Raw genomic sequence first — 16,676 nt, forward strand, 5'->3', positions numbered from 1 at the left:
TTAATATTCCAAGTGTAATGAATCGATAACCCAGTTCACTAATAAACCTTGATTTCCTAAAAATCAGTGTCTGGGGGTTTTGCTTACCTCAAAGGTATCCTTGGACCAAGTCTCTCTTCTTCCAACCACCTATTCTGTTTTTTACCTCCTACCACTTCTGAACTTTTCTTGTCCCACTGCAGTTCACCAATTACATCAATTACCTATTGCCTCTTCATTTAATACTAATGCTGAGGAGTTGGGTGTACACAGAGCACTAAAACGTAATTTCCAACCTCCAGAAACTAACAGTATAGTAGGAAAAAAAAGGTAAATAGCCATGACTACGTGATAAAAGCTACAGTAGAGATTTGTATAAGCACTTAATCCTACCTGGTTACATTTAGGTTTTAAAGGATGAATAGATAAATGTTCATAGAATGAGGGACATTGCAGAGAGAAAGGGATCAAGACAAATGGCTGATTTTAAGAACTGCCCAATAGTTATACAAAGCTATAGCACAAAGTATAGGTGAGGAAAAGGTGGGAAAAGGTCAGTTTTGTGAGCCACATTACAGAGTTGAGACTATTCAAAGTCACTGGGGAAAAGGAGGCATGACATGATCACATTTGCATTTTAGAAAGTTCAGGGCAGTGGTTCTCAACTGGAGGCAATTTTACCCCAGGGTCATTTGGGAATGTGTGGAGACATTTTTGCTTGTCAAGATTTCAGGAAAGGAATTGCTACTAGCATTTAATGGATACAGGCAGGGATGCTGATAAACATCCTACAATGCACAAGACAGCCGATTACAAAAAAGAGTATGTGGCCCAAAATGTAAACAGTGCTGAGGTTAAGAAACCCTGGTTTAGAGCTAAGTCCTAGGGTAGAGGAACAAGACTGGAGGCAGTAGATCAGGTAACCTGTAAGTTCTAGGAAAGCAGAGCCCATGTTCTTCTTTATCCTGCAACTCCAGATCTAACCCAGTATCAGATATAATGTAGGGACTCAATATTTACTTGCTAAGTGAATGAATGACGTAGAGCTCCAAGCAAAAAGTACCAAGGCCCAACAATGTGGCTATGGCAATGGTAATGGAAAACAGATTCAAAAGACTGGAACAGAATATATAGGCCTTACAGGAAAAAAAATCTAAGAAAGGAAAATCCAATTTACCATCACCCTGAACTTAAATGATCTTCTGAGTTACAGCAAAAAGTTCAATTTAAAAAACTGAGCAAACCCTAAGTGCAGTATGGTATTCTGGACTGGATCCTGGAACAAAAAAAGGTAATTAGTGGAAAAATGTGATGAGATATGAATAAGGTCTGGCGTTTAGTTAATAATAACGTACCAATGTTGGTGGAGTAGTTTTAAGAAATATCAGGTAATATAGATCTATAACATTAGGGAAAACTGCATAAGGGGTATACAGGAGCTCTTTGTGCAACGTTTCAGCAACTAATTTCTTATTTCAAAATTAAAAGTTTGTTAAACAAAACCCTATTTCCCAAATGTATCAAAACTTAAATATCTGAATCTACATTAAACATTTCAACCCATATTTTATGAAAAACTACAAAGCTAAAGTTTTTTTCTTATTTACATTGATCCTTGGTAATACTACATTGGCCAAGGAAAGAGCAAGGAAAATTTTTAGAGGTAGCCAGACAGAAAATGGCAGAGCAATCAACAAAATAAGATACGAACGTTCATATTAAAAAAGAAAAATCTTCTGACTCATACTCTGTGATAACTTGAAACGATACACTGTATCACTATGCAGGCAAACTATTCTGCCAAAAAGCCTACTGAATTTTTCTTTCCATTACCATCTAGTCAAACTTTTATAGCAATGACAGGACATCCAAGATTGTCACCAAGGTGAACTGACGAGACATGACACTAAACAATGACTATTAATAAGTAGAGTCGTTTTGATTAGTCCAGCTTCTCTTTAGAGATGTCAAAAACTATGTGTGAGTATAAAACAAGAAAGCAGGTAAAACTCGCATTCTAGTACAGGTGTTTTTTTAAATATAAAGAACACTTTCCTGAAAATTTGAATGGGAAGAAAATTTATCATAAACTTTAAAAATGAAATAAAACTCTTTCAGAAAGGTACAATTACCTGCCTGGTAATTAATTCTACTACCTCAATATATTACCTCAATATACCAGTTGTGTCACTCTGATGTGACACAAAACTCAAGATATTTTTGCCATATTTACATCCCCTACATCCATGTCAGCAATATTTACTCATCTGACTATAAATGACCTGGCCTAAAATTTTTTATCTGACTTTATAAATATTTGGTATCTTTTTCCAAAAAGTGACTAATACCAACTTTCTTGAGTAGCCAAGTATTACTATTAGCTAACTGAGAATAAGGCATAGCATGATGGGAGTCACTGTGGCTTCACGACTCACTAAATGTGTAACCTTGGTCAAGTCACCAAACCCTTTCATGCCTCAATTTCCTTCTCTGTAAAGTAAGAATATTTCCTACCTACAGACCATTTAAGGTTTTAAAAAAGAAAATAAATGGAAAATGGTTAGAATAGTGACTAGAACAGAGTAATTACTCACATAGCAAATGTTAAGAGGGAAGTTATTTACTATCAACCATTTTTGCACTTTCATTGCCTACCACAGGGCTGCTTGACAATGTGTTGAAAGAACAACGTAACATATTCCCCTTATTATATGCATTTTTTCAAAAAGAGGATAAACTTTTCCCTAGAGGGGAAGTTCCTATTAAATTTACCTTCCCCTTCTTTCAAGAAAACTGTTCAACCTCCTAGCATAATGTTCCAAGTGAAAATAAACTCTAGTGTCTCAAATCCTTTGTTGTTTTAATAGTTGTTCGTTATAGTAAGACTATACAGAAATCATTATTTAACCAGGACAATTGTATGTTGAAAAAAAAACATCATCCATGATTACCCACCATACAAACATAGCATACCTTTGGAAAACAGGTTAAAGAAAACTATCCAGAATGCATCAGAGAAAAAGATGTAAATCGTAAAAGAGAGGGTAAGAGAGAAGAAAAAGTGGGAAAGTCTAGCATCTGTTTAACTGGAGTCCCAGAGGAGAGAACAGAGAATGAAGCAGACATGATATTTTAAAAGATAATGGCTGACAATTTTCCAATGCCAACAAAAGACATTACAGATTCTAGAAGCCTAATAAATCTCAAGCCTGATAAATAGAAAAAACTGACACTAAGACACAGCACAGTCAAACTGCAGAAAACCAACGAGAGACAGAAAATCTTAAAAGCAGCCAGAGAAAAAGAGATCATCTTCCCAGCAACAGTTAGATTTAAACCCAAATATATCAATAATTGCAATATGAAGGACAAAATGTCCCAGGTGAAACACAAAATTTGTCATATTGTATTTTTAAAAAACAACTTCTACGCTATTTTTTAAGATATGGAAAATAAAAGGATACAAAAGGGTTGAAAATAAAACAACAGAAAAAGATATTCTATATAAACATTAAATGAAAGTTATACAAAACTGTAATACTGATGAATTATAAAACAGTAATACTGACTGTAATTATCCAGATAAGGAAGAAATAAGTATAATTTGGATAGGTGGAAGAAAGAGGGAGAATAACATTTCTGGCTAGGCAGGAGGGTAGGGATAGGAGAGGAGGCTATGATTAAAACATGAAGGTCTCTGAAAGTCAGAAGTATAGACTTGGTGGTAGAGGAACTGCAACACCATTAAAATAGCATAAGCTACCTCATATACCACCTTGAGCAGAAGAGTGACATATTAAATAAGATTAAAATTACAGTGTTATGCAGTATGACCTGAAAGGGAGAGAGGGAGAAGACACCGGAAGCAATACTAGTTTGAATGATGCTATAGTAATTCGGGAAAGACAAGGGCCTTTTCATAGTAGAGGTAAAAGGGATGAATCTAGAGGCCATTTCAAGAGGAAGACCTATCTGCATCAGTTTTCCTCCTTTGAAATTTTAAAGCCAAAAAAAAAAACATGACTACTCATAAAAATAACAAAACTATTTTTGTTTTCCATCAGTACAACTAATCTGTATTATGGTAACAGTTGCCCATTAAATCAGCCTAATGATATACATCTTAATAAACAATTTTTTGTAAAAATACCAATGAACTAATTAGCTTAGATAGGTACAATATATACAATCCATAATTACACATTATTATGACTTCTTCACTATAGATTACTATCATAAGAAAAAAATTCTGAGAGCTTTTTCCTCTTTGAACGCTAACGTACATAATATGAAATTCTCTGACTTCGCAGCAAGTAAAAACATTTTTATTTTCAAAAGCTCTTTACCGAGAGGATATCAACTTGGTAATGAACTCAAACAACTCACCAATGCTGGGTGGGCTACCATAGTTAATTGGTGACTCTGGTGGTCTTCCACAATGCAATGCCGCCAGAGCAGATCCTTTCCACACAACATGCTTGCAGCCTATTAAACACATACATTTTTAATGGATACAAAAATAAGACACAAAGACGAAAAGTGAGGAAAAAAAATCTAAATTCTAATAGAAATTTTTCATACTTTTATTTGTGCGTAGCAAGGACTGTCTTCCAGCTCCTAATAAAGTTTGTACTCCAGGAACACTTTGTGGAATTTCTTGCTCAAGAAGAGGTCCTAGTCGATGACATATTTGCAGCAAGTGATCAGGTGCTAAATGTCTGTAATACTTCACCTATTATGTGAAAGACATATAAAATATTTGCTAAATAAAGTGATACAATTCTTTACAGTAAATAAACTTTAAAAAATATGGTAATTATTTCTGGCTAGTCAACATTTCATTTTACTTGGGGGAAAAGTTCACATTTATTCTGTGAAACCACTTGACTCACAGAATAAAACAGCTACCCAACCATGATTTGCCCCACTGAGGAGGAAAAATGCTAAAGAATTAATGTTACCTAAATACAGCAAGTTATAAATTAACAGATGCTAGTCAAAGCAAATACTGAACAATGAAAAAACCTACAGCATTATACCCTAAAATGGTATGTTTCAGTTTAACAATTTTCAAAAACTTCAAACAACAAAAAATCACCTAACTACAAATATAATAAACGTTTTGTATTTTCGACATTATTTTTTAAAAATCTCCAGAATAGTTCAGGATTAAAGAAACTTGATAGTTCATGTTCTCATTATAAAATCTAAAAACACTTACATGATTTCTATGCTGAATTTTATAATTTATTTATACCAAAAACCTCACAGAAAGGCCAAATTCCAACTGTTAAATGAAACAAGTTTTGACTATAAATCTACCGACTACAAAGTTTGAGCGCTTTTTGGAACAACTTCAAAGTACTGCTTAATTTATGCTAACATTCAAAACCAAGATATAAAATGCTATATTTTTATTATCCATCCTGGAAGTCTTTAGTAAATAGACAATATTTGCATAATAATGTAAAGAGAATTACATCAGAAAAAAAAGTACACTATTTTTTCACTTATATTTAGGCTATCAAGTTACAAAAAATTTCTCAGTGTAGCACCGAAATATTCCAGTTCAGCCGTTTTCAAAGTGTGTTCTGTGGACCCCTAGGGATTTTTCAGGTAAAAATTATGAATAGGGACTTCCCTGGCAGTCCAGCGGTTAAGATTCCGCACTTCCACTGCAGGGGACATGGGTTCAATCCCTGGTCGGGGGCACTAAGATCCTGCATGCCACGCGGTGCGGCCAAAAAATTTAAAAAAAAATTATGAATAATATGAAGACGTTATTTGCTTTTTCACTCTCATTTTCTCATGAGTGTACTGTGAGTTTTTCAGAGGCCACATGACATGTGATGTTCCAACAGACTGAATGTAGATGTGGATGTAAGAATCTGCCTTCTATTAAACCAGACGCTAAACATCCCCAAAAGTGTAAAACAATACCACTCTTCTCACAAATTTGGTTTGTTTAGGAACATAATTATGTTATAAAAAAATTTTACTTATATGGAATGAGTTTATTATATTTAAATGAATAAAAATATTTTAAAATTTGTTTTAATTTTTAAATGTTAAATATGAATAGATTAGAACCCACATAAACAAAGAGACTGCAATAATTTTTACTAATGTGAAGAGGTGCTGAGGTGAAGAAGTTTGAGAATTGCTACTCAAATTCACTTAGATTCTTTTTTAAAAAATAACTGGAAGCTTGTACCTTTTGACTCCCTTTACACATTTCGTCCACTCCCATGGATGAAGGGAGTTAAAAGGTACAAAACTTCCCAGTTATAAAACATTCAAGCCACCATGAAGAGCACGGCGATTATAGGTAATAATAGTGTATTGCATAATTGAAAGTTGCTAAGAGAGAAGATCTTAAAAGTTCTCATGACGAGAAAAAAATGCTTGAAGTATATATGGTGACAGACATTAACTAGTGTGGTGGTGATCATTTCACAATATATACAAATATCAAATCATTATGTTGTGCACCTGAAACTAAAATAATGTTGTATGTCAATTTCACCTCAATTAAAAATAAATAAATAAATAACAAGGAAAGTCTGAGAAAATTTCATAGCCAAGAATAGCCTAAAAAAGACACGACAACTTAAAAGAAAAGTCCACTTAGTAATGGCAATTTTAGTATGAATTCCTTATGGTAAGACAGATTTGGGGGGAAGTGAGGGATTAAATCATTCCATCTTGCAGTATCTGTTATACTCTAACTGCAAAAGACTGTGAATGATATTTTTTTAAAGAATTAGCTGATATTCATTCTAATAAGCTCAAGCCAATTAAGAGGAACCTACCTTACTTTTTATCATAATATACTATCACAGAGACAATATGTAGCCATATTGCCACACTTCGAAAAGATAATTTAAAATAATAGTCTCACACATAGCAGATGGTCAATAATTACTGGTAGAATGAATACTTCTGGAAAAGAAGTTCTAATACAAATTATACATACTACGTCTCTTTGGAGAACGCTTCTCTTTGGAGAAGCTTTGGAGAGTCACAAAAGCACAATGACATTAAAGCCTCTGAAAAATCTTGATATATCTTTTCAATTTTGTTTATTTCACAAACTCCTTTAGTTACAGAATCCCTTTTTCCCTAATATTATCATCTTGAATCAAAACATACTTTTTCAAACACTAGTATGATTAAACAGAAAAAGCATTCAGAAGAAAATACAGCAGAATATAAAATTTTACAATTGTATTTATACTGTAATCTTCCCTAAAATAATTTACTTAAAAATTTAAAGTAAAAGTCTACAATATTTATAGGGTCCCTTCGACTTTCAAACTTGTACATGATAATTATTCTAATGTGACTTTTTTAAATTGATTGGAATTCTTTTTAAAGTGTTTAACGAGAAAGTTCATTACTTGTTAACTTTAGTTTTGTGATGATCCTGTTTTAGGGTCTTCTTGCAAAATACAATTCAGGTAGTGAACCTGAAAATCTTCACTGCAGAACTGTATCTTTTTAATAAAATATTATGAATCCACTTTTTCCAACTAAATCTTTCCTTGATTATCTAGTATATTTCAATTGTTCAAAATCAACTTTCATTTTAAAGTTAGGAGAGAATTTTATGCTTTCTGGCTTTGAGACCTTGTGCAAACTGACCCCTCTGCTAGAAATTTTTACCCTGCAGCTCCACACCTCACTCTCCTTCATGTCAGTCTATGCCTCACTGTCTTCCATGACCTGCCTCTGCCTCTTCTTTGGGGACATTCTATCTTTGTGTTTCCACAGCACATTAAACTCCTTCCCAAACATTCCTTTACCCCACTCCCCGGAACTCTGTAGTACTTATCATACCATATTAAGTGTTCTTAATATATTTTGATACCTAGACCTCAGGAGGAATCTAATGATAGCTATGATGCCCTTCCCCTCCCCCTCAAAACACATATAGGCCCTACCACTACTATGCCCTGTTTTGGGGTTCATAAGACCCTGCACTATACTAAAATTGCCAATTTACTTTATCCATGTCCTACCTAAGAACACACGGGATTAGAACTTGTTTACCTGTCTACCCAGTACCTAACATAGTACTTACAGGTAAGTGCTTAATTATTAGATAAATGAATATATGAAAATATGCAGAAAAAAACTGACTTCTCTATCTAGCCATTAAAGGGTGAGGTTCTTTAAGGTCTGAGATCCAAGAGCCCAGTTCCAGACCCTCTCTTATTCTCACTCTACACTCTCTCCCTGAACAATCTTTATGCAAAGCTTCCCAAATTTTATCTATAGCCTAGGCTTGCACATCAGATTTTCTTAAAAGACTCCCCTCCTTGGCGTCCCAAAGCCTCCTCAACTCAACATATCCAAAAGTAAACTCATGATGCTCATGCCAACCCACCACCACCAAAAAAGTTCCCTACGGTGGTGACTGGCAACACCATCTAACCAACCTAAAATCAAGAAGTCACGTTTTTCACACTGTTCATTCCTCCCTCCCACCTCATTCCAAATATCCAAGCAGTCACCAACTCCAAATGAATTTTTCCTTCCTAGCCTTAAACCCATCTACCCGTTTCTATCTCCATAATAACAATCCAAGTTCAAATCATCTTTGCTATAAACTCTCATCTTTCCCACATCCACTCATGCCTTCTACAACCTCATTCAAATCTATACTCTATATTGCAATTAGAATGCTCTTTCCAAAACAGAGATCTGGTCAGGTCACCTCTACCTAAAGCACTCCAGAGGCTTTCCTTGCTCTCTGGAGATCCAAATCCTTAACATGGTCTACAAGCCCTGAAGTACATGTATAGTCCATTACTATTTCTCTGCCTCATCTGGCACATTCCCAGCCCTACACTCTCCAGACCCCACTTCTTTCCACATTTAGACACACTGGCTTTCTTTCAGGTTCTTTACCTGCACTCTCTCCTGTCAGGCTTTTCCATGTGGTATATACTCTCAGCATTTCCCCACGTCCCCTTGCCCAGATAACTCTTCTATTTGCTTCAGATCTTCCCTTCAATGAACTTCCTTTGTTTTCCTTCACCCTATTCAGTTTAGGTACATTATCTTAGGTGAACAGTCTTTGGTGACTTTTCCTTAATTCATGTACCAGTTCGTGATTATACCTTTAACAATGTAATGATTTAATGTTTTTCTTCTCCACTTTACCGTAAACTACATGAGAACAGGGACCATCAGCTTTCATTCCTAGATGCATCATATATATACACACATCCCCAATACATAATTTAAAAAATGAATAAAAATTATTTTTTGGTACTATCTTTTTCTCAACATTATTCTTCATGAATATTAATCCATGTATTTATGGTCAATATTTAAAATGTAAAAACAAAAACAAATTTTAAAAAATTAAAATAGCTCATTCATGGCTATACATATGTGATTTTTAATTTTCAAATTATTAAGAACCCTGTATCTTTAATATTAACTTAAGCTTTTTAGTCTGAATGAACTTTTAATTTACTAGGAAATAATTAAAAGGTAAAGTCAAAACAATATTGTAATAAAATCCCTTATCCAAAAATGTCTATATCTGGATTTTCAGTAATTGTCCATACACTATTATTAAGGAAAAACAAAACAAAACTTGACATTCTCAATTCTAATATGTCCATTACTTTTCAGGACCAGAGCTGCTTTCAAGCTCTTAAAGATATTCAACACAAAAAAGTATGACCAAATGGTAAAGTGTGATGAATATTAATAATACTAACATAGCTAACACATACTGGCTGCACACTAAATGCTAGGCCTTGTGGTAATTGTTGTTTTACATGAAAAAGCTGAGTTAATGATTTTAATATCCGTAAGAGGTATGTTCTATTATTATTCCCATTAATAAAGAAATGATGGCACAAAAAGATAAAAGAACCCTCCCAAGGTCACACACATTTAGTGGATGGCAGAGATGAGACAAACCAAGGCAATCTAACTCCAGAGCCACAATCATACAGCCCGTCCCCTACCTCCCCTCCAAAGTACCTATTGCCTCAAATATATGTATATATCAATGTGCAAGCAAGCTATAAATTAGACATTTTGAATAGTTTTCAACATATGCATTAAAGTGAGCCAGAAAGAAATGTTTTAGAAGTTGACCTTTCATGTTGAAAAAAAATCCTTCTAGACCTAAACAGAGAAAAAAAACCTGGATATCTTTTTAAGGACCTTTTAAAAGTGAGCTTAGATCAATATATTCATTCCAACTACTTGATTTACCGGTGAGACCTAGAAATGCCAGTCCTTCCTCTAGGATGTAATTAAGAAGTCCTAATGAAAATAAGATCCACCTAATGTTTGGCACCAAAACGATCTGATTTGACCAGGCTCTTTACTTTATCCCTAGGTCCCAAACACCTGACTGGTTCTAAAACAGTTTTTCAGATCTCCCACATCTGTTTTCTCACAATTTTTTTCAGATTTGATAGGCTAGTTGCTTCTGCTTCCTACTATGGTTCTGAGCTCTAAAAGGTCAGCTTCATGGAATATAGTTCTTATTTTTAGGTCTATTCTAGCATATAAACAAAATCATAAAATTTTAAAAACACTATTCACTGTTTAATCACTCTATAAGGCCTATTACTAAAATCCAGTCCCTAAAATTCTCAAAACTTCTAAACTTACAATTTATAAATCTGTTACCATTATTACAAAGTGCAGGTTAAATTATATCTACACTTTTTAAAACAAGTTTACATTTTCTGAGCATTTTTTAAAAACTGTAATAGTTTTTCCACATAGGAAAAAAATATGGAATACTTACTCTGTGCCAAGTATGCTCAAAATTTATTTATCTTCACAAGCAAATAAGGTTAAGTATTTTCCTCATTTCACAGGTAAAGAAAACTGAGGCCCAAAGGTTAAGGTCACACATTTAGAAAGTAGGAGAAACAGTAATCAAACCGAGGTCTTCTGATTCCGAGTTTAGTGTTATTTCTATAACACTATAGTTTCCTTCTCTCAACTTTAGTTTCCCCCACACTGTCAAACAGGCTCTATGATTACCAAACTTAAATAAAACCCATGTAACCATTTTTCAAGTCAAATCTTCTAAGCTGGGTAACAATTCTTAGGACTCTTACAAGCTTATGACTTATTTGTACTTAGAGTATAATAAAATTAATATAGAATCTTACTAAGTCTCAAAATTAATCTTGGTGGTCTATTTACTCTTAATAACTATGAATAAACATGCTCAAAGGACTGTCTTATATTCAGAATTTGGTCAACCACCTAAGAATTCATTTAGATAATAATTCAGTTAGAATTATCAATGCAATTATCAATACATATTTGTCAAATAAATAAAATGCAATATTGCTCTTCCAAATTTTATTCATTACAATTTGACTATATTTGTTTAAAAAAAAACCCAAAACTCTATCCAGAATTAAGGTTTCCACAAACCACAAAGTAAAGATGCTCTATAAAAAATAATTTAAAACACAACAAAATGACAAAGTTTAACTTTATAAAATAACATTTTGAAGTTCTGTTTTTAAATCAAGTCAAATTTGCTAAGCAAAATCTGTGCAATAAGAAATCTTCTTTAAAACATTATTTTACTTAAAGTATAATTTAAAACTTAAACCTATGATTCTGTTGAAAAAGTTATTGTCTATTAATTTTAAGATTAAAAATTCTTAAACTGTTTATTCTTAAAACGCCAATATAAATAATCTTAAGAGAACAATCAGTTTCATTTTTAGTAATGTTTCAGTTTCAAACACCATACTCAAAATAACTAACATCACACATATAACGGCAGTGTAAAGTTGTTTCAGAAAATGCATATTTCTCCAAGTTGACTAGAATTTAGTACTTCCACACCCCAAAACTAAACCAGAATCAAGTGACACAAATAAAGGTAAGTATTTTTTGCATTTATACTATAACCTCTGGCAAGACAGGCTATGTGCCTGTTCTTTATCCAGACAGAGACCAAACGGGTCATGCTACGGTGACCACAGCCATCTGGAGCCCAGAATAAACGGATTCCTTATGTGCTTCCTTTGCAGCAGGCTGCTATCACCCATGTTGCCATGAATAACTTAAGCCTTATACTACAAATCTCTCTCCTCTTACAATTTAAATGAGTTTTAACTAAAGCAGAAACTGCATTACACCAATGTTGCTACCCCAATTTTCCTAATATCAAAAACTTCTCATCCAACCATCCTTTTCATTATCTGTGATCCCTGAGCTTAAATAAGGCCGCTTTTGTGTATGTGCATATACGTGTGTACATGTGTGTGAGGCAAATAACTAAAGGTGGACCGGCTTCACATCTAATGTCTCCCTGCTCCGTAGTGACCAAAGGTTCTCAAACTTTTGTATTTCAATACCACAATTTTTTATTTTTAGTACCCTGAATTCTCAAATGCCATAATGAAAAAAAAATTTTCATTTTCCCTAACCTGTTATAAAATGCTTACCCTCCTCTATATTCCATATACTCAACAACGTATTTATTAATTCCAAAATAATTTGTTTTCACAAATTACTCATATGTCAACAACAGAGGTTCTCACAAACAAGACAGAAACTTTACACATTTAAAACTTCCAGAATTTTCAATTTGGTTCCTATTATATAATAGTCTTTATCACTTTTAAGTACAATTACAAAAGCAACTGAAGTATTCTAAACAAATTTGCTGTTAAAATCTTTTCCTCTAATACACTCATTTTAATGCTTGACTTTCTTTCCTGAAAGGGAAGTACATTAAAATACGAAATTATTCTAAATGTATATACTTAGTACTCTGTTAACTAATGGCCACTTTGCTTAGTACTAGGGATATTTTTCTATGAATTCTAAAACTTCTATGTGGAAACTACTAGTAAGAATGAAATTCACCTACCTGGTATTGTCCAAAATAAGTTGGGTAAAATACAATTTTATTTGCTATAATTCTGTAGTGATATGATAGATAACCACAAAATCGAGGAAAAAGAAGAATGGCTGCAAGAGGTGAGAAAAGTTTCTAGACAAAAGAAACAAAAAACTCGTCTATCTGACAAAGAAATTCTGTATGGACTAAAAGACTGACATTCATAGGATTTATTTAACCAAATACTCACTTAAGAATAAATTCAAAACGGTCCTTTTAAAACTCTGCTTAAAACAAATACCTTTAAGCCACATTACAAAACAAAGTATCTCCTCCTATTTCCAAAACTACAAACTATTGTGATGATTTTAAATTACAAAAATCTCTGTACAGAAGGAACCAGATGCAACAGCCAAGCTCCCTTCACATATTCCTAAGTGCCATCTGATCATGACCAAAAGAAAGAGCTTCATATATCCTCTAATCAATTCTGCATATTTCAACCACCCAAACATTTCTTAATGTTAACTGTTCCACAAATACAGTCATAGTTAGAATCACTATACAGACCAACAAAATTTTTCTAGAAATCTACCCACAATGTTTTAAAAATGATTTATTTTTAATATTTACTATACTTTTTTCTTTGTATCTTAGGCTTAATTATTTTGTACTTGCATCTACAAAGTAACTATACTACCAGTACCTTCTAAAGTTTTAAGCAGCCGGTTTTATATGGCAACTACTATATTCAGAAAGTTATGCATACTTGTTTCTGAAATAAAAATGTTTTTTCTTTAATTTTTATAAAATGTTAGAAAGCTATAGTAGGAACAACCTTTCTACTACTACTAAAGTTCTGATAATAGCAAACACAAACCCTTACATAGTATTTGATTTGTACCAGTCAGTTTTTACTCTCATAATCTTACAAAGTAGGAGCTATTATTAACCCATTGTACAGATCGGGAAACAGACTCCAACAGTACTTTTCTGCCTCATAACAATCATAAAACACCACTGTGCAGTTTGGGAGGGGATAATCCAACTCCCCCTTTATATTCATGCCACTTTACAATTATTCAGGAGTATTAAGAATTTAACAGGTATTTATTTTAAAATTTTTGTAAATGCCTCAAACTCTTTAAAATAATGGTATAAGTATCAATAGAATAATTGCATGTATAAGAAAGGATGAAGATTTGCCTACTTCAGCCCATCAATATGTACTATTCCCTTCACGCCTAACATTTTTTCTTCATTATAATGATTATGAGACACGAAAACCGTGTTATGGAGACTACCAAGCAAAGCTTACTATTTCACTGATACTCTATTAAAAAAGGAAATGATAAGTCTACTACACATTTAATTCATTATATGCCACCCCCCTCCAAAATTGATACTGGTTAAATTTTGACAGTACTATGTTATCTTTAATGGGAATGGGAATCCCTGATTCAAAAACATTTAATATGTTATCTTTTTTTTTTCTAAAACTGGTCTCCTAGGTTTTATACCTTAACTTTCACATTAATCAGCATACTCTAAATAAACACTTAAGAAAATCCTATTTATGGTTCCTATTCATCTCTGAATTTAAGACGGCCAATAATTTATGAAAACCAGTACTTAAACCATGGTGAAAACATATTAATTATAAAGAGGTAGTCTACAAAGTGGTTGTGTCTCAAAAATCTTCCTCTTTTCAAGGAGAAATGATTCTACAAACTAAGAACAGCACTACAAAAAGCATTTATACAATTTACTAAAATGCATGATTTGTCTAAGTCTACTTTTCTGTGTTTTAGATAATGAAACTCCAAAATGAAAAAGTTGAGCTCTTAGAAACAATGCATTGCGACTTCTAGTCAAAAATCAGATTTCAATTCGCTTATCTGACAAGAAAGAGATAACAGGGGCCCAGAGAAATTCCTGACTTGCCAGAGGTTAACCTGCAGGCTAACTGTAGGCAGGGCTAAGATCACAACCCGCAGTCTCCTGATTCCCAATCCTTTCCCTTGAATACAAAGATTTCTAATAAAGTGCAATCATTTTTTAAAAAGCAAACACCACTACAAAAAATAATAATTATTATATCATAACAGATTAGCAAAACAAGAACACAGTTTTGGAAAATAATGCCTCGTAGGCAAGAAATGTAATCAGAGTCCCAAATCTGGCAAAAAACGCTTATAAATTCCGCCTCAAGATCTCATAAATATGCAACTTAAATTATGTCGCCACTACTTAAGGTGACAACTAGAGAGCGAAACTTAATAAACCAACTAATTTCACTATTCAAACTAAGAAATAAATAAATGACAAAGCTTTCTTTGTCCAAAAATTAGTTGTTTTCTTATTCTGTAAAGTTGCCTCCTTACGCTTGACTCCTTTTAAAAAAATAAGAGTTCTAATGAAAGCTTAAAAAATGCCCTTTTACTTTAAAAGCAACCTCATACTTTTTAAAAATAGAAAATCTGATTAAACATATACCACTGAGCCAAAAGAAATTTTTAAACCCTTTAACTTCCTATCAAATTCCATCCACTTTTAAAAATGTTTTAAGTCTTAAGATAGACAGCAATAACCATAATCCTGTTTAACAATACCTTTACCAATGACACTTAAAAAAATAATAATACGTTTATTTCAACTCTGTAAACTTTTAAACTGCTCTTAAAACTCCACTTTCTGCTTGGTCAAAACTCAACCACTGTGATTTTATCTGCAGCCTGACTGCAGATGCTGATCTATGCGTGTTTTAAGCTCACAAATACAAATATTATACCCCATCCTAAATAGCTGTAATTTGAGGTTCTCTAAAAATTTCAATTTGACATACAAATTCTCCCATTTAAAACCATTTAAAATATTACCCAATTTATCGGTTAACGTCAGCAACAAAATTTCCAGGTAGAGGTAAACACTACTGAAACTACAAACAATAGTTATTACTTTGGCTTCACTCACCAAAATAATCTTCAAACTTTGGCTTCACTCACCAAAATAATCTTCAAACCAACATTATGTAAATTAAATTTAATAGGACACAAAATAAAACTTTTTTTCAGTCTCAGGAATAAATTAAGACAACAGAGAATGATGTACAAGAGACTTTGCATGTGCTCACCTAGCTCACCATAAAATTTCAAAATCCTACTATTAAACAAAAACGTACTTAAATACCTAGTGTTCTAAAATATCTTTAGGGCTAACTAAATGTCAACCAAAAGTCAAACAAAATTAAACCAAATACCACACACCTCGATATATAGTTCGATGGGTATGAAAGTACCTCAAATGGTGCCTCGGATCCAGCTGATACAGAGTGAGTAATATGCTGAACGAACGAAATGAGAAAATGAGCCAGAGAACCCTGAAGTCTAATGAGAATTCTTAACTATCTCATGAGCGTGCCAACATGACTGCTCTGGTAAAAAGGTCTGAAAACACTCTAAGCAAGAAAAGACACTTCCATACAAAATAGGTGGATTTTGATAAATAACACACTGATAAAGACACTGCTTATGGTATCCTAAGTCAAGTCTGATAAAGAGACTAGGAATATAAACTCATTTTACTAATATTTGAGAGGTAAGAAACTCGCTCAAAAAAAGCTGAAAAACACTGGTAACCCTGTTTTTATTGGAAAACAAAATGATATTCCTACAAGGACTAGACATTTTCATAATTTGGCCAGATACCATTGGCCGCTTCATTTAAAAGACATAAAAATAGCGTTACCAATAGTCTCCACATTAAAAAGAACACAGCAACCTTTAGTGACTTGGGGTTTGTGGGGTTTTATAAAACGCAAAGATGGGTGTGGTTAAAAGAG

General features: G+C 33.2%; 1 protein-coding gene across 4 annotated transcripts in view; it reads right to left on the reverse strand.

Moving 5' to 3' along the window:
- PHIP (pleckstrin homology domain interacting protein) overlaps window positions 1–16,676 on the reverse strand; it is a 126,934-nt gene that overhangs the window by 107,778 nt on the left and 2,480 nt on the right. For all 4 annotated transcript variants that reach the window (XM_060283974.2, XM_060283973.2, XM_060283975.2 and 1 more), the window contains exons 5-6: window positions 4,561–4,711; window positions 4,366–4,464 (exon numbers count right to left, since the gene is read on the reverse strand). In XM_060283974.2, the coding sequence (XP_060139957.1) occupies window positions 4,366–4,464; window positions 4,561–4,711 (250 nt within the window). The remainder of the gene's footprint in view (window positions 1–4,365; window positions 4,465–4,560; window positions 4,712–16,676) is intronic.

The sequence above is a fragment of the Globicephala melas genome, chromosome 14 (assembly GCF_963455315.2).
Source record: "Globicephala melas chromosome 14, mGloMel1.2, whole genome shotgun sequence".
Classification (NCBI taxonomy): Eukaryota; Metazoa; Chordata; class Mammalia; order Artiodactyla; family Delphinidae; genus Globicephala; species Globicephala melas.